Here is a 19,005-nt window from a genome sequence, read left to right as displayed (position 1 = left end):
TCCCGCGTATTGCCTCCATTATACAGATGGGGAAACGGAGGCTGAGCCGTGACGTGCCTTGCTTCAAGCCTCCCAGTGAGTAGCTGACAGAAGGGATGGTGCGCTCTGGCTGACCCTCAAGTCTTTGCAAAGCAGTGACAGAGTGACCGTGGAGCCATCTGTGGAGTAGCGGTCATTTGCGTAGCTGTGCTAAACAGGGAGCTCGCCTCCACCTAGAGCACAACCCCTAGAGGTAGGAATGATTCCTTTGTTTTCCGAAGCCTAGAACAGTGCCTGGCATGTGGTTGGGATTCGTGTATTTGCCGAATGAACAGATCACCCCCTCCTGCCCTTTTAGGGTGGTGGAAACAGCCCAGAGAGGTTGAGAGACTGCCCAGGAACACACAGCTACTGAGAACTTGAACCCACAGTCTGGCTTCAGAGTAGGCAATACGGGGCACGTGGCCCTCAGCCCCTAACCTCTTATTGGAGACCCAGCTCCACTCCTCTCCTAGGGTCTTGCTACTCTCACCTAGGAGCTCATCTAAAACCAGGTGCCGTTCACAGTTTCCAGTTAGGGATGTGGATCCTATTTTACCGTCAAGGAAAAGGCAGGCACTACCCCCCCCCCCCAAGTCACAAGGTGAGAGCAGGTGATCAAGGGGATAGCCGGCCCCCCAAAGTGCACACCCTTGTTACTTTCATATGACCCCTGCTCTTGAGGCCCACACCCTGGCCCAGATCTGGAAACCTTCCCAGGAAACAGGATGCAACTTTTAAATGAAAAGGAAACTTTTATTTCGGTGGGAAGTGAGAGGGCGGGCGGGAAGGGGGCATGACACTTTTTCTTTGGGGAGGGCAGGTGACATGCGGCAGCTTCTGCATTGGGCGGTTCATGCACCCAGGGTGGGCGTGGGGGAGACTTGGGGGAGGGGCCACGCCGACCCCTCCCTCCCTGCCCTGGGGGTGGGCTGAGAAGACCCGCCATTAGCACCAGAGTTGGACGATTTGCAGACCTCCCCTCCCCACACCGACTCCGGACACCCGCCCCCATCCCTGAGAGCGCCCCCTGGCCACTCCTCCCACCTCCCGCCTCGACAGGCCAGGCCCGCCCCGCCCACGTTGGAGTGAGAGACTCTTATTGCTGTGTGTGTGTGATGGGGAGGAGGAGCCGCTGAACTCAGGAAGACCCCCGCCGTTCGTTCCTCCCCAATCGCCCCGCCCCTCGCCCCGTGTCCGTGCGTTCCCGGAGCGCTGGAGGGGCGCGACATGCGTGTGGGGAGCGCGTCATGCAGCGCATGCGTGTAGTTGCAGGCACCCTGGCGGCCGGGGAGAAAAGGGGAGCGGGACTGAGAAGTTGTCCCTTTGGCTCTCTCTTCCTCCCCAAATCCCACACTGTTTGTTTGACTTGGGGTGAAGGACGTGAATCACGTTTTGTAAAGGTTTATGATTGTGATTATTTTTAAAAGCTGAACTAAAAAGCTGGGTACGTGTGGCAGACTGGCGAGCAGGGGGAGACGTTGGGAAGAGGGCTGTACCCTTTGGAAAAGATCCTCACCCCCTTTCCCCGCACCGTTCGGCTTCCGTGAGGGTCAGGGGAGTCTGGGGTCTGGTTTTTTTTTTGTTTGTTTGTTTTTGTTTTTTTTAAAGAAGTTAAACCCTTTGGCAATATAATCAGTCCCCACCCCCATACCCTGGTGTCTGGAGCCCCTAGCCCTTTGCCTCGCCCCACCCCGCTCCCACCAGAACCTGCCCCACCCCTCACCCCTGATTCGCCAGGGTTTAGGGTCCGAGGGAAGGATGGGGGACTCAAAATGCCCCTTGCATAGGAATCGTTGCATCAAGAATCGCGCTCAGTGACACCCCCCAACCCTCGGATGGGTGTGAGGTGGGGGGGGGGGGTTCCTGAGGCCGTGGGAGCAGAGGGAAGGAGGTTGCTAGTTCCGTGGGCCTCCAGCTCCAAAAGGGGAGGGGTCCCCTCTAAGGATTCTGGGACCGGTGTGGTCTCTGGGCTTGGGGGAGGTAGCGCATCCTTGAGCCAGGATGGGGTATGAGAAATGATTTTCCACCCGCGAGCGTGGCAGGACGCGGAATGCCGGGGAAGGGTGGGCTGGGATCCCAGCCCCGGTAAGGTATGTCGTTTCCCGAGCTTCTGCTATTCCAGTGTCCCTTCGCGCGGGCACAGCCTCTGCTTTAAGTGGAAACACTCTACCTTGAATAAACAGTGTCTGGGCCAAGCAGCAGTATCTGGACTTACCGGCTTGTGAACAACATGCCAGGAAAGACAAAACTTCTTAGATTAAGCGTCCTTACACTGCCTAAAACCTTAGCACATCACCAGGGGTACAAATACAACTCTCTGGGAAACACTGATGTCCATGAAGAGGGTCCCTTTTGGGCACCATTTAAGGAAAGGGGCTCTTGGAAGAGGCAGGGCGAGGCATACGAAAGGGGATGCCCAAGGTTGGGGGTGGGGGAGGTCTGGTTCCCTGGAATTGCAGACAGGTTGAGCCTATCTTGGAAATTCTAGTATCAGGAGAACCTGAGGTGGATGTCAGATGTTAGACATTTGGGGATTATCTAGGGGTGGGGGGGAAGGCCTGAGGATTTGGGGGTGTCCAAGAAATGCCCAAGTGTGGGAAGGATCTGGAGCATCCCAAAGGCTGAAAGTGAGCTGAAGGGCTGGGTCAAGTCTTGGAGGTTTGAGCTGTTGGGATGCGGTCCAGGGATTGGGTGGGGTGGGGTGGGGCGGGGGACAGCATCTGTACGCAGAAGTTAAGTCCCAGGACCCGGTGGGGATTTAGGGGATGCGGGGTGCCAGAGTGGGTCTCGGGAACTGTGGGTGCAGGTCTCGTGTCCTGGTAACCTGGAGGGGGCGTTGGGGAATTTTGTGTGCTAGGGCCAGATCATCCCAGAAATTCCGAGATGGGAGGTCTGGGTCCATGCAGCAAGAATAGAGGCGAGCAGACCCCGTGGCGGGGATGGAGAGGGATGAAAGGGTCACGTTCACCAGAGGGATCTTCCTAAAGGCTGAGGGAGAAGCTGTCCACAGGCCACTCCCCAGGTCTCTGCTTTCGCCCTCTGAGCTCAGCTCGTTTGGGGGCCTGGGTGGCTGTTCCTCCTTCCCTCACATTGTTGCTACTGTATTACCCTTTACATCAATGTGATGGGCTGTCCTCCTGGGGCGAACGGTAGGAGGCTAGGAGACCCTCCCGCGGCTGCAAAGCCGGCCGGACCCCCTTGAGGCCCCGCCCCCTTCCCAGACTTCCCCTTCCCTCAATCGCGTGGCATGCAGCCCCTGGCGGCTTATTGCTGAGGTGGAGCTGGAAGGGGGGGAGGAGGGATCCGGGTTGAGGGAGGCATGCAGACTAGCGGAGAGGCGCCCCAAAATGTAAATGGCATAATTTGGACGTATTTACAGGAGTTTATGGGAGCGGGATGTCCTATGGCTCATGGAGACCTGAGAAGGCTTTATTGGGGGGAGAGGAGGGGGGAGAGGTGGGTGGGGGCTGGAGTTTGGCTCCTCCCCCTCCATCCTGGGGACCCAGGTGGGGGTGAGGGGTCCGGGGGTGTCTGCTGGCGTCGTCGTCTCGGTTGCATATTATTAATGACTTTTTGATTTTTAAAAAAAACCCTTTCCCCCACCCCCCACCCCCAGCTCCTTTGACCTTCTTCCCTGTCACCCCCAGTCCCCCCACGGGGGGGAGGGGAGCGTTAGAGGATGGAGGGCAGGGTTGGGGGAGCGCGGCGGGCGGCCCTGGGAGAGCCAGGGGGAGTGGCAAGGGGCGCGAGGCGCAGGGACACCCCGCTCAGGCCCGCGATGCTGCTCAGGCTGCGGGATTTCTCGTAACCTGGGTGGGGGAGGGAGGGGCAGAAACATGGGGAGGAAGCATGGAGGTGGGGGTGCAGGGGGAGGGAGGGTCCAACAGACAGACCCCGAGCCAGGGAAGCAGGGGGAGGAACGGCCAGAAAGGATAGGAGCCGGAGAAAGAGAGAGAGGGACGGGAAGAGGCAAGGAGACAGAAAAAGGGTGGAAGCACAGAGTCCGGGATAGAGACGGCGAGGGAGACAGACGGGATAAGAGACAGACAGTCAGACACCAAGACATAACAAAACAGATGGCAAGAGGCAGAGAGATGGACAGAGGCGGACCAAGGAGATGGAGAGAGAAAAGTGAACAAATCGGACAGTCAGTCGGAATCAAGGAGAAAGGTTCAGACATGGGGAGGGGGGAGAGACTCAGGGTTAGGAGGCAGGGTGGTGCCCACCGAGCCTCCCCCACCCCATCCCCACCGCAGCCCGCCCCTCCCACCTCCCCTCTCCCTACCCCCGTTGGCCCCCTTATCTGAGGCAAAAGGGTTGGGGGGGGGCAGCAAGGCGGATGGTGGGCAGCACGGGCATGGGGAGGGAGCTCGGTGGAATGCATGTGGTGGGAGCAGCCGGTGGGGAGGGCTCGGGAGGGCTCCGGTGGGGGCTGACCTAGCGGTGGAGAAAGGAGGAAAGGCAGGTGGGTGGGGCTGTGAGAGGCAGAAAGGAGCGTGAACTGGCAGTGCCCCCCCCCGTGGGGGGGCGGACCTGAGAGAGGCAAGGCTCACCTGAAGGTTGTGATGAGGTATCTTTAAAGGGTCGTGGAACCTTCTGATGGGAAGGTCTAACAGAGGCCTGAGAGCCAAAAGGGTCTAAGACCGGGGAGTGTGTGTGTGTGTGTGTGTGTGTGTGTGTGTGTGGTTTCTGGAAAGCTCGGGAGGATCTCAGAGTGCTGCCAGTGTCTGGGGGAAGTTCTAGTGTGTTCCCAGTCAGTGCCAAGGGGTCTGTCTGGGCGAGGGGGTCTTGACCAGAGGACAGAGGGCCTGGGGGGCAGGGGTTGGAAGCCCAGTATCTTGGGAACACCCCCTCCCAGCCATTCCCAATTGCTAACCTGGGGGGAAGGGGCAGGGGGGGACCGAGGGTCTTGCGAGGTCTCAGGCGGTGACAAGAGCTGGGGACAGAAATACACAGAGTCACGGCGGGGGGAGGGTGGTCAGGCGGAACCCCCCAACACAGCCTCACTGTTGGGGGGACGGAGAAACGCCGGAATCTCTTCCTCCTCTCTGGTGTTTTCCGGGGGAGGGGAGCAGTGAAATGGGGGCGGCCAAAGACATCAAATATGGAAGGAGCTTCCGGGGTGACTGGGGGGAGGGGTGGGGGGAGGGAAGATGACAGAAGGAAGAGGGGGAGGGCTGGGGAGGAAGGGGAAACAGGTGTTAGGTGTTGGGCTCAGGTGATTCGGGAAGATGGACAAGGGTAGGGTCATGGGACAGGTAGGGGATTGGGGGGGTCCTGGGAGAAAAAGAGGGGGACAACAGGGGACGGTGGGTCACCCAGGAAGGATGGAGAGAGAGGAAGGAGCTTGGAAATGCAGGAGTGGGGAGGGATCCAGGTCGTTGGGGCAGAGGGTTCAGTCAGCCCCATCAGCTCCGGCCATCATTTGAGTTCAATGAATGGATTTTGGCATCAGAGGCAAGAGAAGCAGAGACCCCTCCCCCAACCCACCCAGCCCCCACACCTCCCTCCCTCCCTCCCTCCCTCCCATTTCCAAATACCACCCCCCCTCAATTCCGTGGGGGCCCATCCAGACCTCGTGGTGGGAAACAGGGTGGAAAGGGCCTGGGCGCAAGCAGGGGGAGGGGTGGGTGAAGTGGGAGCAGGGAAAGGGGGGGGATAATGAGATGAAAATGGAGGGTGAATTGGGGAGTTAGGGGGTGGAACGAGAAGGGCCACTGTCCCTTCTGGACTCGGAGCCCAGAGGCCTGGGGTCTCATTCCTGTCTGCTCATGCCCCACCCCCTGAACTTCCGTGAACCAAGGCTGTCCCTGGAGGCCCCACGTCCCACTATAGCACCTCCCTAAGCTGCAGGTAGCGATTCGATTCTTTAAGGATGTGTCTGTGTATTTCTAAAGAAGATTCCACAGAAGTTTGTTGAAGGAATAAGTGATAGATCAAATTCCTTCAGGCAGCTCCCTGTCACCTTTAAGGTCAAATCCAGCCTCTAGCCATGGCCACAAAAACCTCTCATGATCCTTCCCCCCACCCCCACCCCCACCCCAGGCTCTGTCTGGCACCCCTCTCCCCTGAGCTGCTCAGTTCCAGCCACACCTCCCTCCTTGCTACACCTTTAACAAATCAAGCTCATCCCACCTCAGGACCGCAGGACCCTTGCACCTGCTGTTCCGCCGGCTGGCCCTTTTTACCTTTCAGGGTTCACGTCACCTCAAAAAGGCCTTTGCAGACCCCCTTATCTGAAGTGGCCAGAGTAATCATCATGTCCTTTTGTCCATCTGTTGGGTTGCTTTTCTGCTTCCTCTGATCAGGGGGTGGCAAGCTTTTCCTGTAAAGGGCCGATCGCTACATATGTTCGGCTCTGCGGGCCACACGTTCTCCGTGACAACTATTCCACTCTACTGTTGTAGCATGACAGTGGCTGTGCTCCAGTAGAGCTTTATTTACAAAACAGCCTGCTGGCAGGTTTGGCCCAGGGGCCGTAGCGTGCCAATCCGTGCTCTAGAGTGTCAACTGTGATGGCAGAGTCATGCTTTGTGAATCGCCAAAGTTCCAGTGCCTGGAACTGTGCCCTCAGTGATTAGTTGCCGAAGGGAGGAAGGGAGGGAGGAAGGAAGCGAGCTGTGTGTTAGCTAGGGGTGCAGTGAAGATTACAGAATCCTGTTAAATTCCTGGCGTGTGATAAGTGCTTGGTTATGTTTGTTGAATTACTCAGCTACTCTCTGTCTCGCCAGTGCCAGTTCCCAGCCCTGTCCCTCCCGGTCTGTCCCTGATCCCTAACTCCCTCTGCCTTGTCCCTTCCTCTGCATCCCCTCGCACCCTCATCCCAGCCTGCTCCCCGGGCCTCCTGACCTCCAGTCTCCTGTCCATGCCCCACACAGCCCAGGCGCTGACCTGCCCGCCCCCCCCCCCACCAGGGTCCCTAAACAAGGTCCCTAAACAAGGTTCAGCCCAGGCCTGCTTTCCTACCTCACGTCTACCTGCCAGTCCCCAGTCTCCTCCGCACTGTTTGGCCCAGTCCCTGTGGTCACTATGTCCCTTGGGATCACTTCTGCACTTGAGGTCAGGACACCTCCAGACCTCAGTTCCTTCGGGAAGCCTTCCCCGTTACTTTCATCCTGTCCTGGGGAGCGTGCGAGTTCCTCTTACTGCGTGTCCCTGTGGTACCTCCCCTTGCGCATATATCACCCCAAATAGTGGCTTTCTAGGTCAGTGTCTGACTCTCCCAGCAAACTGGGAGCTCCTTGGGCGGTGTGGTGGGGGGGGGGGGGGGGTTCTTCCCTGTTGATTCCCTGTGCCTAGCACCACGCAGGTGACACGCAGGTGACACACAGGTCCTTGGTAAGCGCTGGCCAATTCACAAGCGACTGGACGAGCGGCTGAGTCTTCCCCATCCCATCTTGCACCCCAAAGTGTCCTGGGTGTGTACCCCATTTTCTCAATTGAATAAAAAACCCAGGGAGGGGGGGGAGGCAGGGAGAGAGATGTGAATGGGGGTGAGGATGGGGGTCAGTCGTGAGGGCAGGGGAGGGAGGTCAGGCACACGGTGGGGAGGGTCGGGTTAGTTCTGGGGGGTTAGTGAGGGGCAGGGCAAGTCCTGGGCGGGTGGGTGTGGGGTCAGTGTCGTGGCTGCTGGTTAATTGGATGGAGCTGTTCACAGTGAGGGGACAGGAGTCTCGGTCAGTGGGGGATGCATGTTCTCAGAGGGGTTAGTCAGGAAGAAGGTGGGGATCAAAGGGTGGGGACTACTTACCCCGGGGGGAAGGGGTTCGTCCGCTAGGGGGATATCCAGGCTGCGGCGTTGGCGTTGAGGTCGGGCAAGAAGCTTGGGGGGCCTGGCTTACGCCAGTCTGGGGGGGGCAGTGGGGGAGCACCGGTGGCTGGGGGTGGGGGAAGAGGCCAGAGGGTCCGGGGTGGGGTGGGGGGAAATGGAGATGGAATAAAGACAGGTGAAGGGTCAGTGGTGAGGAAACTTGGGGGGCGGGGGATCTGGGAGGAAGGGAATTTGGGGCCAGGGGATGGGGGAAGGGAAGTCCAGCACCTCCTCCCCCATCTCCCTCCCTCCCCTGAGGGAGGGAGAGAGAGAGAGAGCGAGAGGGAGGGCTCCAGGGGGCCAGTGGAGGGCACCTCACCTTTCCGGATGGAGCCATCAGGGGAAGGAGCGTAGTCGGTGAGGAGGAAGCAGGCTCGGTCCCGGCTATAGCGGCCACGGCTGCCAGGGGTGATGGGGCTCTTGTCTTCCGGGGACATGGCGGGCTGGTCGATGGCTGGGCAGTCCTCGTGGGCAAGCGCAGCTGCTGCAGGGTCCCCATTGGGGCGGGGATCTGCGCCGGAGGGACAGACAGAGACACAAAGGAGAGAGTGAGGTGCAGGAACTCAGGGTGGGGGTGCCATTAGCAAGGAGGGTGCTGGAAGTAGACGACTGAGGGGCAGGGTGTCTCAAGGAAGGGACAGGAGGGGCAGGCCGGAAGCTGGGTGCTGGCGCGTGTGGCTGGTGGGTTTAGGGGACAGGTCACGGGGTGGGGGGAGGTGTTGAGTGCCGGGAAGGACAGCAGGGATGCGGAAGGGCGGTCAGGAGTTGGTGTGGATGGAGGGTGCTGTGTGGCGGGAGGTGTTGCTCGGGCCAGGTGTTGGGTGCTGGGAAGGGCAGGACTGGGTGGGGTGCTGGGCATCTGGAGGGTGGTTGGGAAGCGAGCTGGGTGCCTGGAAGGAGGCTGGGGTAGAGTGCCGGGTGGGCGGTCGGCTGAAGTGAACCGAGTAGGGTGGTACTGGGGTGCGGTGTTGGGTTGGTCGGGTAGATGGGTTGGGGTAGGTTTGGAGGGACGGCTGGGGGGCCTCAGGGGGCTGGGAGGTAGCTGTTTAGGGAGGGTGTTGGGTGCTGGGAAGGGCACAGCGGGGAAGGGTTGGGAAGGTGACAGAGGAGGGAGGGCGGGAGGTGGGGGTCCCCCAGGCTCTGACTTGAGCTATTTTTAATTGGTGTGAAACTGGGTCAGCGGCCGAGGGAGCCAGATGAGGGCCGGGCGGCCCAGCTCCCTTTCTTGACCTACTTAAGTCATGGGGGTGGGGCCCACCGGCTTCTCCCTGCTCAGGACCACAGGACCTTGGCCCCCAACCTTCAGAGACACAGACTCCCCTAGGGGGAGGGACATACCGGGTCAACTTTCTTCTCCCTCATCTCCTTCCCTTCACCTCTTCATTTGGCCTCTCTTGTGCGTCTCTCGGACTGAGCCGGAGCCAAGGGCCCTGGGTCCCGAGTCACTGTCACACGGCCGGCCCGCCCTCTGGGCCTGTCTTCCTGGCCTCTACCTACTTCTTGGTCTTTGAGTCTTGTCTCCTCTCTTGGCCTCGCTGTCATTAGAACCTGAACTCTCTACCACTGGCCCTCCGCCTCTGTCCTCTCTCTCTCTGTCTCTCCTACTCTCGGGGCCAACTGCTTGCTTTCTGTCGCTTTCGGGCTCTTTTCCCCGCATCACCACCGAAGACTCAGACGCCGTGTCTCCGGTCGGCTGGTGATTCACATGTTAGACCGTCTCTGTGCCTGTGCCCGAGTCCCCCCTCCCGGTAGGCCGATCGCTCTGCCTCCCTGGTCCCCCCCAAATGTCCTGGCCGCGAGTCTGGCTCTCCCCCAGACCGTCTCTTTCACACAGAATCCGTCTGTTTCCGTGCCTCTTTGTTGACCTCAGCAGTAGCTGTTCGCTTTTCTCTCTCCCCTCTGTAGTGACCGCCCCCTCTCTTAACCGAAGCAGTGGTCTCCTCCCCCCACCCCCGTCTGCCCCTCATGCACCCCTGCTCACCTGCGCGGTTGATCTCAATTACTTCCTCCTGAGCCAACGGGCAAGGCTCCCCGGGGGCCGGCAGAGGAGGCAGCCCCATGATCCCGAGCCCCCCCGCGCCTCCCCTGAGCAGCCCGGGGTGCGTGTGGGGGCCCGCTGGGTAGGCCCCGGCCACAGTCACCCCCACGGAGGGCGGGGTGATGGGTGGCGGAGGACTGATACCGCCGCTGCCGTGGTGGGGGTGGTGCGGGGGCGGCGGGGGAGGGGGGTCGGGCTTGCAGTAGTTGGGGGAGCCGGGCTGCGGGGGCCGGGGGATGTGTTTGTTCTTCTTCTTGGGCAGCTTCTGTTTGGCCATGGCCAGCGAATAGTACATGCCAAAGTTGTTGACGATGACGGGCACGGGCATGGCGATGGTGAGCACCCCCGCCAGGGCACACAGTGCCCCGACCAGCATCCCCGACCACGTCTTGGGGTACATGTCTCCGTAGCCCAGGGTCGTCATGGTGACCACGGCCCACCAGAAGCCGATGGGGATGTTCTTGAAGTAGGTGTGGTTGGAGCCCAGGATGTCGTCGGGGTCGGCGCCGATGCGCTCCGCGTAGTAGATCATGGTGGCGAAGATGAGCACGCCCAGCGCCAGGAAGATGATGAGCAGCAGGAACTCGTTGGTGCTGGCGCGGAGCGTGTGGCCCAGCACGCGCAGCCCCACAAAATGGCGCGTGAGCTTGAAGATGCGCAGGATTCGGACGAAGCGGACGACCCGCAGGAAGCCCAGCACGTCTTTGGCAGCCTTGGAGCTGAGGCCCGAGAGGCCCACCTCGAGATAGAAGGGCAAGATGGCCACGCAGTCGATGATGTTGAGGCTGCTCTTGAGAAATTCCACCTTGTCCGGGCAGAAGGTGATGCGCATGAGGAACTCGAAGGTGAACCAGACCACGCACACGCCCTCCACGTACGTCAGGAAGGGCTCCGTCTCCACCTCCACGTTGGTGATGTTCTCCGGTGGAGCCCCCGGGATGGGGGAGGCCTGCGTCACCGTCTTGTTGCTGATGTGGATGAAGCCTTCGTGGGTCTCCAGGCAGAAGGTGGTTATGGAGATGAGAATGAAGAAGAGGGAGGCGAAGGCCACATACTGCGAGGCAGGGCAGGAGAGAGAGGGCAAAAGGTGACCCAGGCATCTGGTCAGCCAGCCACCTCTAGGAGACCCTCCCAGTGGCCGCCCCTCCCCAGCCCCACCTCCGGGGAAATCCAGGAGTCCCCACCCCACACCTCCATCACAGCCTGCTCTTCCCTGTAAAGCTTGAAAAGGGGGGAGGGAAAGGATCAGAGGCAGCTCTCCCCGGCTTGGGATAGGAGCTGGCCCCAGCAGTGGTGGCAGACGGGCAACCAACTGTTCTCGCGGAAACGGCCATTTCTGGTCCTTTACTCTGTCTCCCAGACCACTTCCCCACACCCGGTGTCCCATCTGAGGACTCCCCAGCAGGGTCCAAGGATTCTGCGATGGGAGGGGAGTGGCGGGGAGACTAAGATCACTCACCCTCGGGGTATCAGAGGCTTTGGAGCTCAGCTTGGAGCCAAGGGAAGGGGAAGTGGAGAAAGCGGGCAGGGAGGCAGAATCCCAAAACAGTTAACGAAAGTTATGAAAGCCTGCATTTGGAGCCAGCGTTTCCATGGCCTAATTTGGGCAAGGAGATTAAGCTTTCTACACCTCAGGTTTTTCACAGGATTATTGAGGATTACATTAGATGAGTATACAAAAGTCCTGGCTCCAGAAACAGTGCTTGGCCCAGTACCTGGAACTCAGCAAGAAAATGTGAGCTCCTGCTAGGGTATGGAGGCATCAGTTAGTGGGGCGCAAGGTCGATGCCTCAGAGAGAAGCCAGGGTTTAAGGACCTTGGTCACAATGCCCGGGACCCAGAGAAGGGAGAAAGCTGGGCGTCCAGAGAGGACAGCAAAGGGATGGAACCACCGAGGGGTGTTAGGGCCATAAATGGGGGAAGAAGCGAAGGGTCAAGTGTGCAAAAAGAGAAAAGGACAGAGGCAAGGAGGGTTGGAGTTTAAGGCTCTGGAGAGAAAGGGAGGGTCAGGGGCCTGAACGTGGGGGGAGATGGGAGATGGTGGAGCTAGGGCCAGAAAGGTGATGAGGCTTTAGCCAGAAGTCCAGGGGTGGGGGGCACATGGGTCATTTCAAGATGGGGAGGACTCGAGTCCTGCACGCATTGGTGTGGATTTTGAAGAAAACCTTGAGGAGCCGAAGGGGTGCAGGCAAGATCTTAGAGAAGGAAGGGGACGACGAAGCAGGCCCCTGGAGATGACTGTGGGCTTTATCAAACACGCAGAGAGAAGAGTGAGGTTAGTACCTTGGAGAGAGAAGGGGATGGGTGTTAGGGCAAAGAGAGGGCTTTAGTCAGATGCGCAGAGGAGGAGGGCCTGGGTCGCTTGACTTTTAATCAGGGACTCAAGAAGAAAAGGGGGCTCAGGGTCAGACTGAAGAGAGGACCCTAGACTTTGGGGTGGACTGGAGAGCAGCAGGGTCCCTCAGCAACTCCCCTTCCTCCACAGGGCTGAGGGGGCGGGGTCCGGGATTGGGAGGGCTTAACTTTAATCTGAAGTGCAGAGCAGAGAGGCAAGCCAGAGGGTGCCGCAGAAGGGCCCGGGACCTTGAGGTGGGCTGGGGTCAAACTTGGCCCTCTCTGCCCCGCCCCCCTCCTCGGTTCTCCGCAGTGGTTTAAGAGGCCAGAGGCCGCCGCAGAGCGCATGCCCGATGCTCCCCCGCCCCCTCCGAGCCGGGTGCGCGGCGCAGGCTGCGGCACCGCAGTGGGGGCGGGCCGGCCGGGCCAGGGGGCGGGGCGCGCGGCGGCCAGCACCGCGGCCAGCTCCCCCGCCGCAGTGCGCAGCCGCCGCGGCCGAGAGCGGTCTTAACCCCTTAGGGGCCGGAGCAGAGCAAGAGGGGCGCAGCCGCAGTGCCGCCGCTTCACGTCGGGAGACCGAGGGCCAGGAGTTTAACTCTTTCCCTCCCAGGGCAAGGAGGGGAGGGTGGGCACCCGCCGCAGTGCGCAGCTGTAGAGGCTGGACAGCGCCGGGACTGGTTTAACCCCTTGCCCCGAGGTGGTTCAAAAGCAGAAGGGGTAGGAGGGCATGGAGTCCCTGTAAGAAGGAAAGGAGAAATTACGGGGAGGGGAGCGAGGATGAGGTAGGGCCGTACCCTCCACTTTGCATTGGCCTCCGCTCCCAACTCTCTCAAGCGATCTCACTAATAGTCTGGAAAGTGCTTGGCACGCCTACACTCAAGAACCATTTGTGGAGTGAGTGACCACCCCCACCCCCACCCCGTACCTGTCCCGGACCCCTAGTCTCACTTCAGCACCCTTCAATGGGTTCACGAGGGAAGGGCGCCCCAGGCCATGGGGGAGGAAGCCACTCAGAGGCCTGAGGGATCATTTAGGGCCAAGTCCCTTCGGAACCTCTTCCTCCTCACCTACCCCCACCCAACCCCAAATCTCGCCAACTCAGCGCTTCTCAGGACCAAACTTTATGCGGTGCCTCCGGGTTCCCCCCCCCCCTTCGCTCCCTCCCCTGGCGCGAATGCGGCACTGCGGCTCCGCGTCCTTCCCGGCCCAGGACACGGCACGGTGGGGGGAGGGGGCCGGACCGTTCCTCTGGGTGTTTGGGTCCCAGGGAGGCTGGGGGGGGGGGGCGGAGTTGCTCCTCTTTGCCCCTCTTTCCAATCCTCCCCCATTTTGAACTACCCCCCCCCCTCCAACACAGGGAGGAAGTTAGTAGGAGGAAGAGGTTCAAGGGAGAACCAAGGGGGACGGTATCTGGGAAGTTATAGATGTTTAAGGAAAGTTTTGGGGGGAAGATGAAGGGAGCTTTGGGGGAAATCTGGCATTTCAAGGGAGATAAGGCTGGAGTGTGGGCTCTTTGGCTCACTTTGGGGGTAGGGGAGCAGAGGGGCCCAGTCCTGGGCTTTAGATGGTGGGGCAGGGAGCTTGGGAATGGGGGAGTGAGCAGGGCTGGGGTAGGGACCAGTGGAAAGATACCAAGGCAGGGTGGAAAGAAGTGGGAGCTATTTTGAGAAGGAGGTTTGGGGTTGCTAACTTGTGGGGGAGTCCCAAAGACAGGTTCGGTAAAGTTCTGGAGCAGGAGGAAAAGTCAGTTGACTGACTTGGGAAAGGGCCAGGAGGCTCTGGATGGGGGATCCCAGAGATAAAGAGTGGGCTGTGGAAGGGAAAAGAAGCTGGGAGAATCTGTGGCTGAAGAAGGCATATGGGAGCTTCTGGAGAGGAAAGACATACTATGGGGGCTCAAGGCTCTTCTGGAGACACTGAGGAGGAGTGTGAAAGGCTTGGGGGAAGTCTGGAGCTTTATAGGGAAAGTCCTTGGGATGGGAGTTGGCGGGGAGGATGCAGGAAGATATGTGAACACAGAGGACTGGAGGGTCCCAGAAAGGAAGACTCCCCAAGGCTCAGTGTTGCAGTAAGAGGGAGGGGGAAAGTGTCCTAGCCAGAGCAAGTGGTTTGGAGATTCACAGGGGTCTAGGAGGCTCTGAGATGAAGGCGGAGGAGTCCTCTAAGACTTCGGAGGCAGAAATAGGGTTCAAAAATAGCCAGAACACTCAAACTTGGAGAGAGGAGGAGGTGCGGGGAGAGGGGCAAAGGGAGAAAGAATCAGGGAGGTGTTGTAGAACTTGAGGGACTGAGGGCTGGAGAGAGGGCTTCAGAGGAACTGCAGGGGGCAGGGGAAGCCAGGAGCAGTGTTCACAGGGTCTGGGACACTGAAGGCTAAGGAGGGAGGTCTTCGGAGGGTCTGGGGATGGTCCAAGAAACTCAGGGCTGCGGAAGGGTCTTCTGGAGTCTCTGGGGTGGCCAAAAGAGGTGAAAAAGGATTTGCAGGGGCTCAGAAGACTCGGGGCTGGAGAAAAATCTTTTGAGGGTCTCAGAGAAGTCCAGGAAAGGAGGGGTGAGGTTGTTCACAGAAGCCCAGGAAATTCATACTCGGGGAGGAAGTTTCTAAGAGTCTTGGGGAGCCTAGGGAAGCAGGGTGGGGTTTGGAGGGATCTGGAGGATTCTGAAGGTTGCGGAAACGTCTTCTGAGGATCTGGGGATGGTCAGGAGATGGGGGTGTGTTCAGAAAAGTACAGGAGACTCAGGTTTGGGGAAACAGGCTTCTAAGACACTGGGGAGCCCAGAGACCAGGAAGACCAGGAGGGGCTGGGATGGGCCAAGGGATTCTAAGGGTTAGGATGGGGCATTCACAAGAGGCTGGGATCTCCAGGAGAAGGAGGAGGGAGGGGGGCTCCGAGAGCACGCTCACCCTGGCGGCCCGCGACGAGTAGGGGTCCTCGAAGAGCGCCCACACGCGGGGCTGCCAGCGGCGCCACCACGTGCCGCCTGCGCCGCCCGCGCCCCCTGGCGGCCCCCCGGCGCCGCCGCCCGCGTCCTGGAAGCAAAGGCGCTTGAGCTCGCCGCCCGCGCCGTCCAGGCCGCCGCCGCCCGCGCCCGCCTCGTCGTCCAGACCCGCGTCGTGGGCGCCAGCGGCGTTGGCGGCGTTGGCTGCGCCCGCAGGGTCCGGAGCCTCAAAGGAGTCGAGCGCCTCTTCGGCGTCGCGGTGCTGCCGGTAGGTCATCCAGCAGCAGGCCTCCACGTCGGTCTCGTCGATGCCCCAGAAGCCGAGCTCCTCCTCGAAAAGAGGCCCGCACACGTCAGCCGGACAGTGCAGCTTGCCTGTGCGGTAGTAGTTGAGCACGTAGGCGAAGACTCCCGGGTGCCGGTCAAAGAAGAACTCGTCGGCGCCGGGATCGTAGTCGAAGCGCGCCGCCGCCTCCGGCTCCGTCAGGCCGGCCAGCCGCGTCCCCGGCAGGGTGCGCAGCGTCGAGCGGTACGTCTCATGGCGCACGCCGCCCACGTTGATCACGATCTTGCCGCTGTCGCCACCGCCGCCGCCGTGCCGCCCCATGGCCGCCGCCGGCAGCCCGGGGCATGGCTCGGCGCGCCGGCCCCCGGGCCCGCGGGGTGCCGGGGGGCCCGCCGGGGACGCGGCGGAGCCGGGCTGCGCAAACTGCTGTTGCTGCAGCGGCGGCGGTGACGGCGGCGGGGGCAGCGGCGGCGGGGACTCGGGCGGCTGCGGCGGTGGCGCCGGCTGCTGCTTGCTGGCCCCCTGGCGCCCGCGGAAGGACGAGACGCAGACTGAGCTCAGCATTGGACGGGGGGCGGGGCTGAAGGGGCGGGGCGTCGGGGGCGGGGCTGCAGGAGGAGAAGCAGACGTGATTGGGTGGAAGAAGCGACGGGTGGAGGGGGCGGGGCCTCGGTGGGGGCGGAACAGAGCTGATTGGTCTGGGGACGCTAGGGCGGGGCTGAGGCAGGGGGAAGGACAGGGACTCCACACAGCCTAGCTGCTCGGGGCGGGGCTGCAGGTGAAACACACCGATTGGGTCTTTCCGAGAGAAGGGGAGGTCCGAGCGAGGTGCCAAATGGGCAGGACGGGCAGCTAACTGAGGGGATGGGACTAGATATGAGAAAGAGATCTGATTGAACTGAAGAAAGGAGTGGGCGGAGCAGAGGAAGTGGACAAGTCCAAACTACTTAAAGACTTCTGACTGGCATGGGGGAGACGGTCCTGATTGGACAGAGAAAGGATCTAAAGAGCCGGCAACCTGGAGCCTGTGGGGAGGGGCAGATGGAGACAGCCGGGTTGGACCCCTAACTTTGCTTTGTCGGGGCAGGGCGGATCTTAAGAAGAGGCAGGGCCTAGGAAAGTTAGAAACAGTCCTAATTGGGCTGGGTAGTGAGGGGGCGAGACTGAACGAGGGGCGGGAACTGGAAATGAAGAATAGACCGTACTTTCGCGCGAAATGGCACTAGGCTGGACAGAAAGGAGGAATAGGGACTGAGACCCAGTGAGCAGGAGAGGATATAAGCGAGGCCTAGAAACCTGAGAGCGTCTGCCTAGGACTAAGAAAGGGAACGAAGCGAGGAAGGGGTCGGGCCGGGGTTGCAAGCTTGGCCTGGTCAGACAGGGCTGGGCCGGGAAAAGGAGTGTCAGGATGGATGGATGAGACCGAGGAAGGTGGGTGGGATCTACAAATGGTAGAAACCGTCTTGAATGGACTGTGGGAAGACGAGACTAGGGGAGTACTGGGGCTCTAAGAGGCTTGAAAGCAACCAGCCTAGGCGGGGTTGGGGCAGGGCTAAGAGAGTACAGAACGGGTATGGGGACGCTACGGGAAAGGTGAGACCTGCAGAGTACAAAATTACTGGGCTGGATGGAAGAATAGGACCTGGAACGGGGAGTCTGGGCTCAGAGAACCTGGGAGAGCGGCGTGAGGGTCAGCAGGGCTTTGGAGGGCGCTGCAAGAACTTCTAACTGGTGATGTAAAAGGGACCAAGTCTAGATAACAGCGGACTGCAGACTGCAGAACCAAGGGATGGATGAGGACAGGTGAAGAGAGAGCCTTAAGGGCGGCGGAGGGGAGAAACCTAAGCGCCGGGAAACTGGCTAGGCTGAGGAAATAAGCGGGGCCAATGAGAAATAGAGCGGGGCTAGGTGTCCGAAAGTCCCGGCGGGAGCGGAGGGTTGGGGCGGGGCTAGTGGAGGGGCGTGTCCTGCCCCGCCCCCTTGGCTGGCCAGACACCGAGCAGCTGGGCGCAGGCGCTGGAGCGGGGGCCTCAGCTTCTGCCCCGGCTGTGGCGGGAGGAGGCGGTGCCTGCGGGAGCGAAGGGGGCGGGTCAGGGGCTGCGGGCTTTCTCCCGCTGCATTATCCCTGGCCCACCGCCTCCCTCTGCAGGTGCGGCGGCTGGTTCGTATCGCCTACCCACCCGCCCCCGCTCCCGTTTTTGTGTCTCTCGATGTCTTTCTATCCCCTTTCTCTGAGTATTTATTTGTCCCCTCGTCTCTGCCCTCGCCCCGCTGAGACTCTGGACCCTCTTTTCTAAGTCTCTACCCTCCCTCCGGGTCTCTGTCTCATTGTTCTCTGAATCTGTTCCCCTCCTTCTGAGTCTTTACTCCCTTCTCCCTAAGGTTCAGTCTCCTCTCCCCCAACTGTGTCTCCGTCCCCCCACCCCCAGTCTCTTTCTCCTGGTCTCTGTAGCTTATTCTCGGGGATTTGTCTCTCTCTCTCTCTCTGGGCCTCTGCCCCCTCCCGGTCTCTGTCTCTTCTCTTTGTGTCTTTGTCCTCCACTCCCTCTCTGGGGCGCTGTCCTCCTTGCCCTAGGCCCTTGTCTTCCTCTCCCTGGGTCTCTCTCCCTCTTCTTTGTGTCTCTGTCCTCCACTCCCCTCTCCCAGCCTGTACCCCCCACCCCCCGTCTCTATCCATTCATCTGCATCTCTGTCCCCCTTGCTCTTGTTCTCTGACGACCTCTCTGTCAGTATCTTTTTCCTCTCCTCCGTCTCTCTCCCTCCTCTGTAAGTGCCTTTTCCCTTTCTCTCCTTTTTCTCTCTGTCACCCTATGCGGGTCTCTATCCCCACTCCCCGTGCCTCTTTCATCCCCTTATGAGGCTCTGTCTCCACTTCTTTGGGACTTTGTCCCGCTGTCCTTTGGTCTCTGTCCCTCCATCACCCCCTCTAACCCCCATCCTGGCCAGGACCCGAGGCTGCGTCACTGCGGAGAGAGTTGCAGAAGTGGAGCCTGTCCTGCAGACCAAGGAGGTATTTCCTTCACTGCCCCCCCCCCCCCCAGACCTTGGGCGGTACTCAAGCCCCCGATGGGACCCAGGAAGGCAGAGAAAAGACATCAAAACTTCCTACTCTTCTCTACCCTGAATTCTGGTGTATCCCCAGGCAGAAGCAGTGAATCCTGAGGTGAGGGACTGGGCTTAGGTTGAGGCTTGGGTTGAGTGAGCAAGTCACGAGTGGGGGTGGTGGCTGGAGGAGGGGTTGGGTAGGCACTAGGGGTGGGAGTAGGGACTAGGGTAAACACCTAAAAATCAGCTATGCTCCCTTATATCCTCTCCCCTCCCCCCAACTCTACTTTTCTCTTCTGCTTTTGACAGCAGCCAGGCACGGGATCCAGTTACCAAATCAGCGTTTTTGCAGAGGTCAGAAGGTGTGGGAGAAGGTGAGGGCTGTGGGCGAGGGGGCTGCCATAGGGGACGATATGGGATGAGACTCCAGATTAGAAACCATGGGAGCGGGGCGGAGGCCCTGGGGCAAGGAGTAACAGTATAGTCCAGACTCCATCAGGTCCAGGGAAAACTGAATGCCACCACTCCCTC

The 19,005-nt window shown here is 60.3% G+C and overlaps 1 protein-coding gene across 1 annotated transcript; it reads right to left on the bottom strand.

The window, feature by feature from the left end:
• Positions 1 to 1,607: 1,607 nt before the first annotated feature.
• KCNC3 (potassium voltage-gated channel subfamily C member 3) lies at positions 1,608 to 16,820 on the bottom strand. Its single transcript, XM_043598453.1, is given in 6 exon segments — positions 1,608 to 3,830; positions 7,772 to 7,877; positions 7,879 to 7,898; positions 8,151 to 8,342; positions 9,813 to 10,923; positions 15,109 to 16,820. Coding segments are annotated over 6 exon segments (2,451 nt in total). The 5' UTR covers positions 15,994 to 16,820; the 3' UTR covers positions 1,608 to 3,693.
• Between the last annotated feature and the right edge of the window lie 2,185 nt (positions 16,821 to 19,005).

Source organism: Prionailurus bengalensis, chromosome E2 (assembly GCF_016509475.1).
Source record: "Prionailurus bengalensis isolate Pbe53 chromosome E2, Fcat_Pben_1.1_paternal_pri, whole genome shotgun sequence".
Lineage (NCBI taxonomy): Eukaryota > Metazoa > Chordata > Mammalia > Carnivora > Felidae > Prionailurus > Prionailurus bengalensis.
This window is presented reverse-complemented; position numbering and strand designations above follow the sequence as displayed.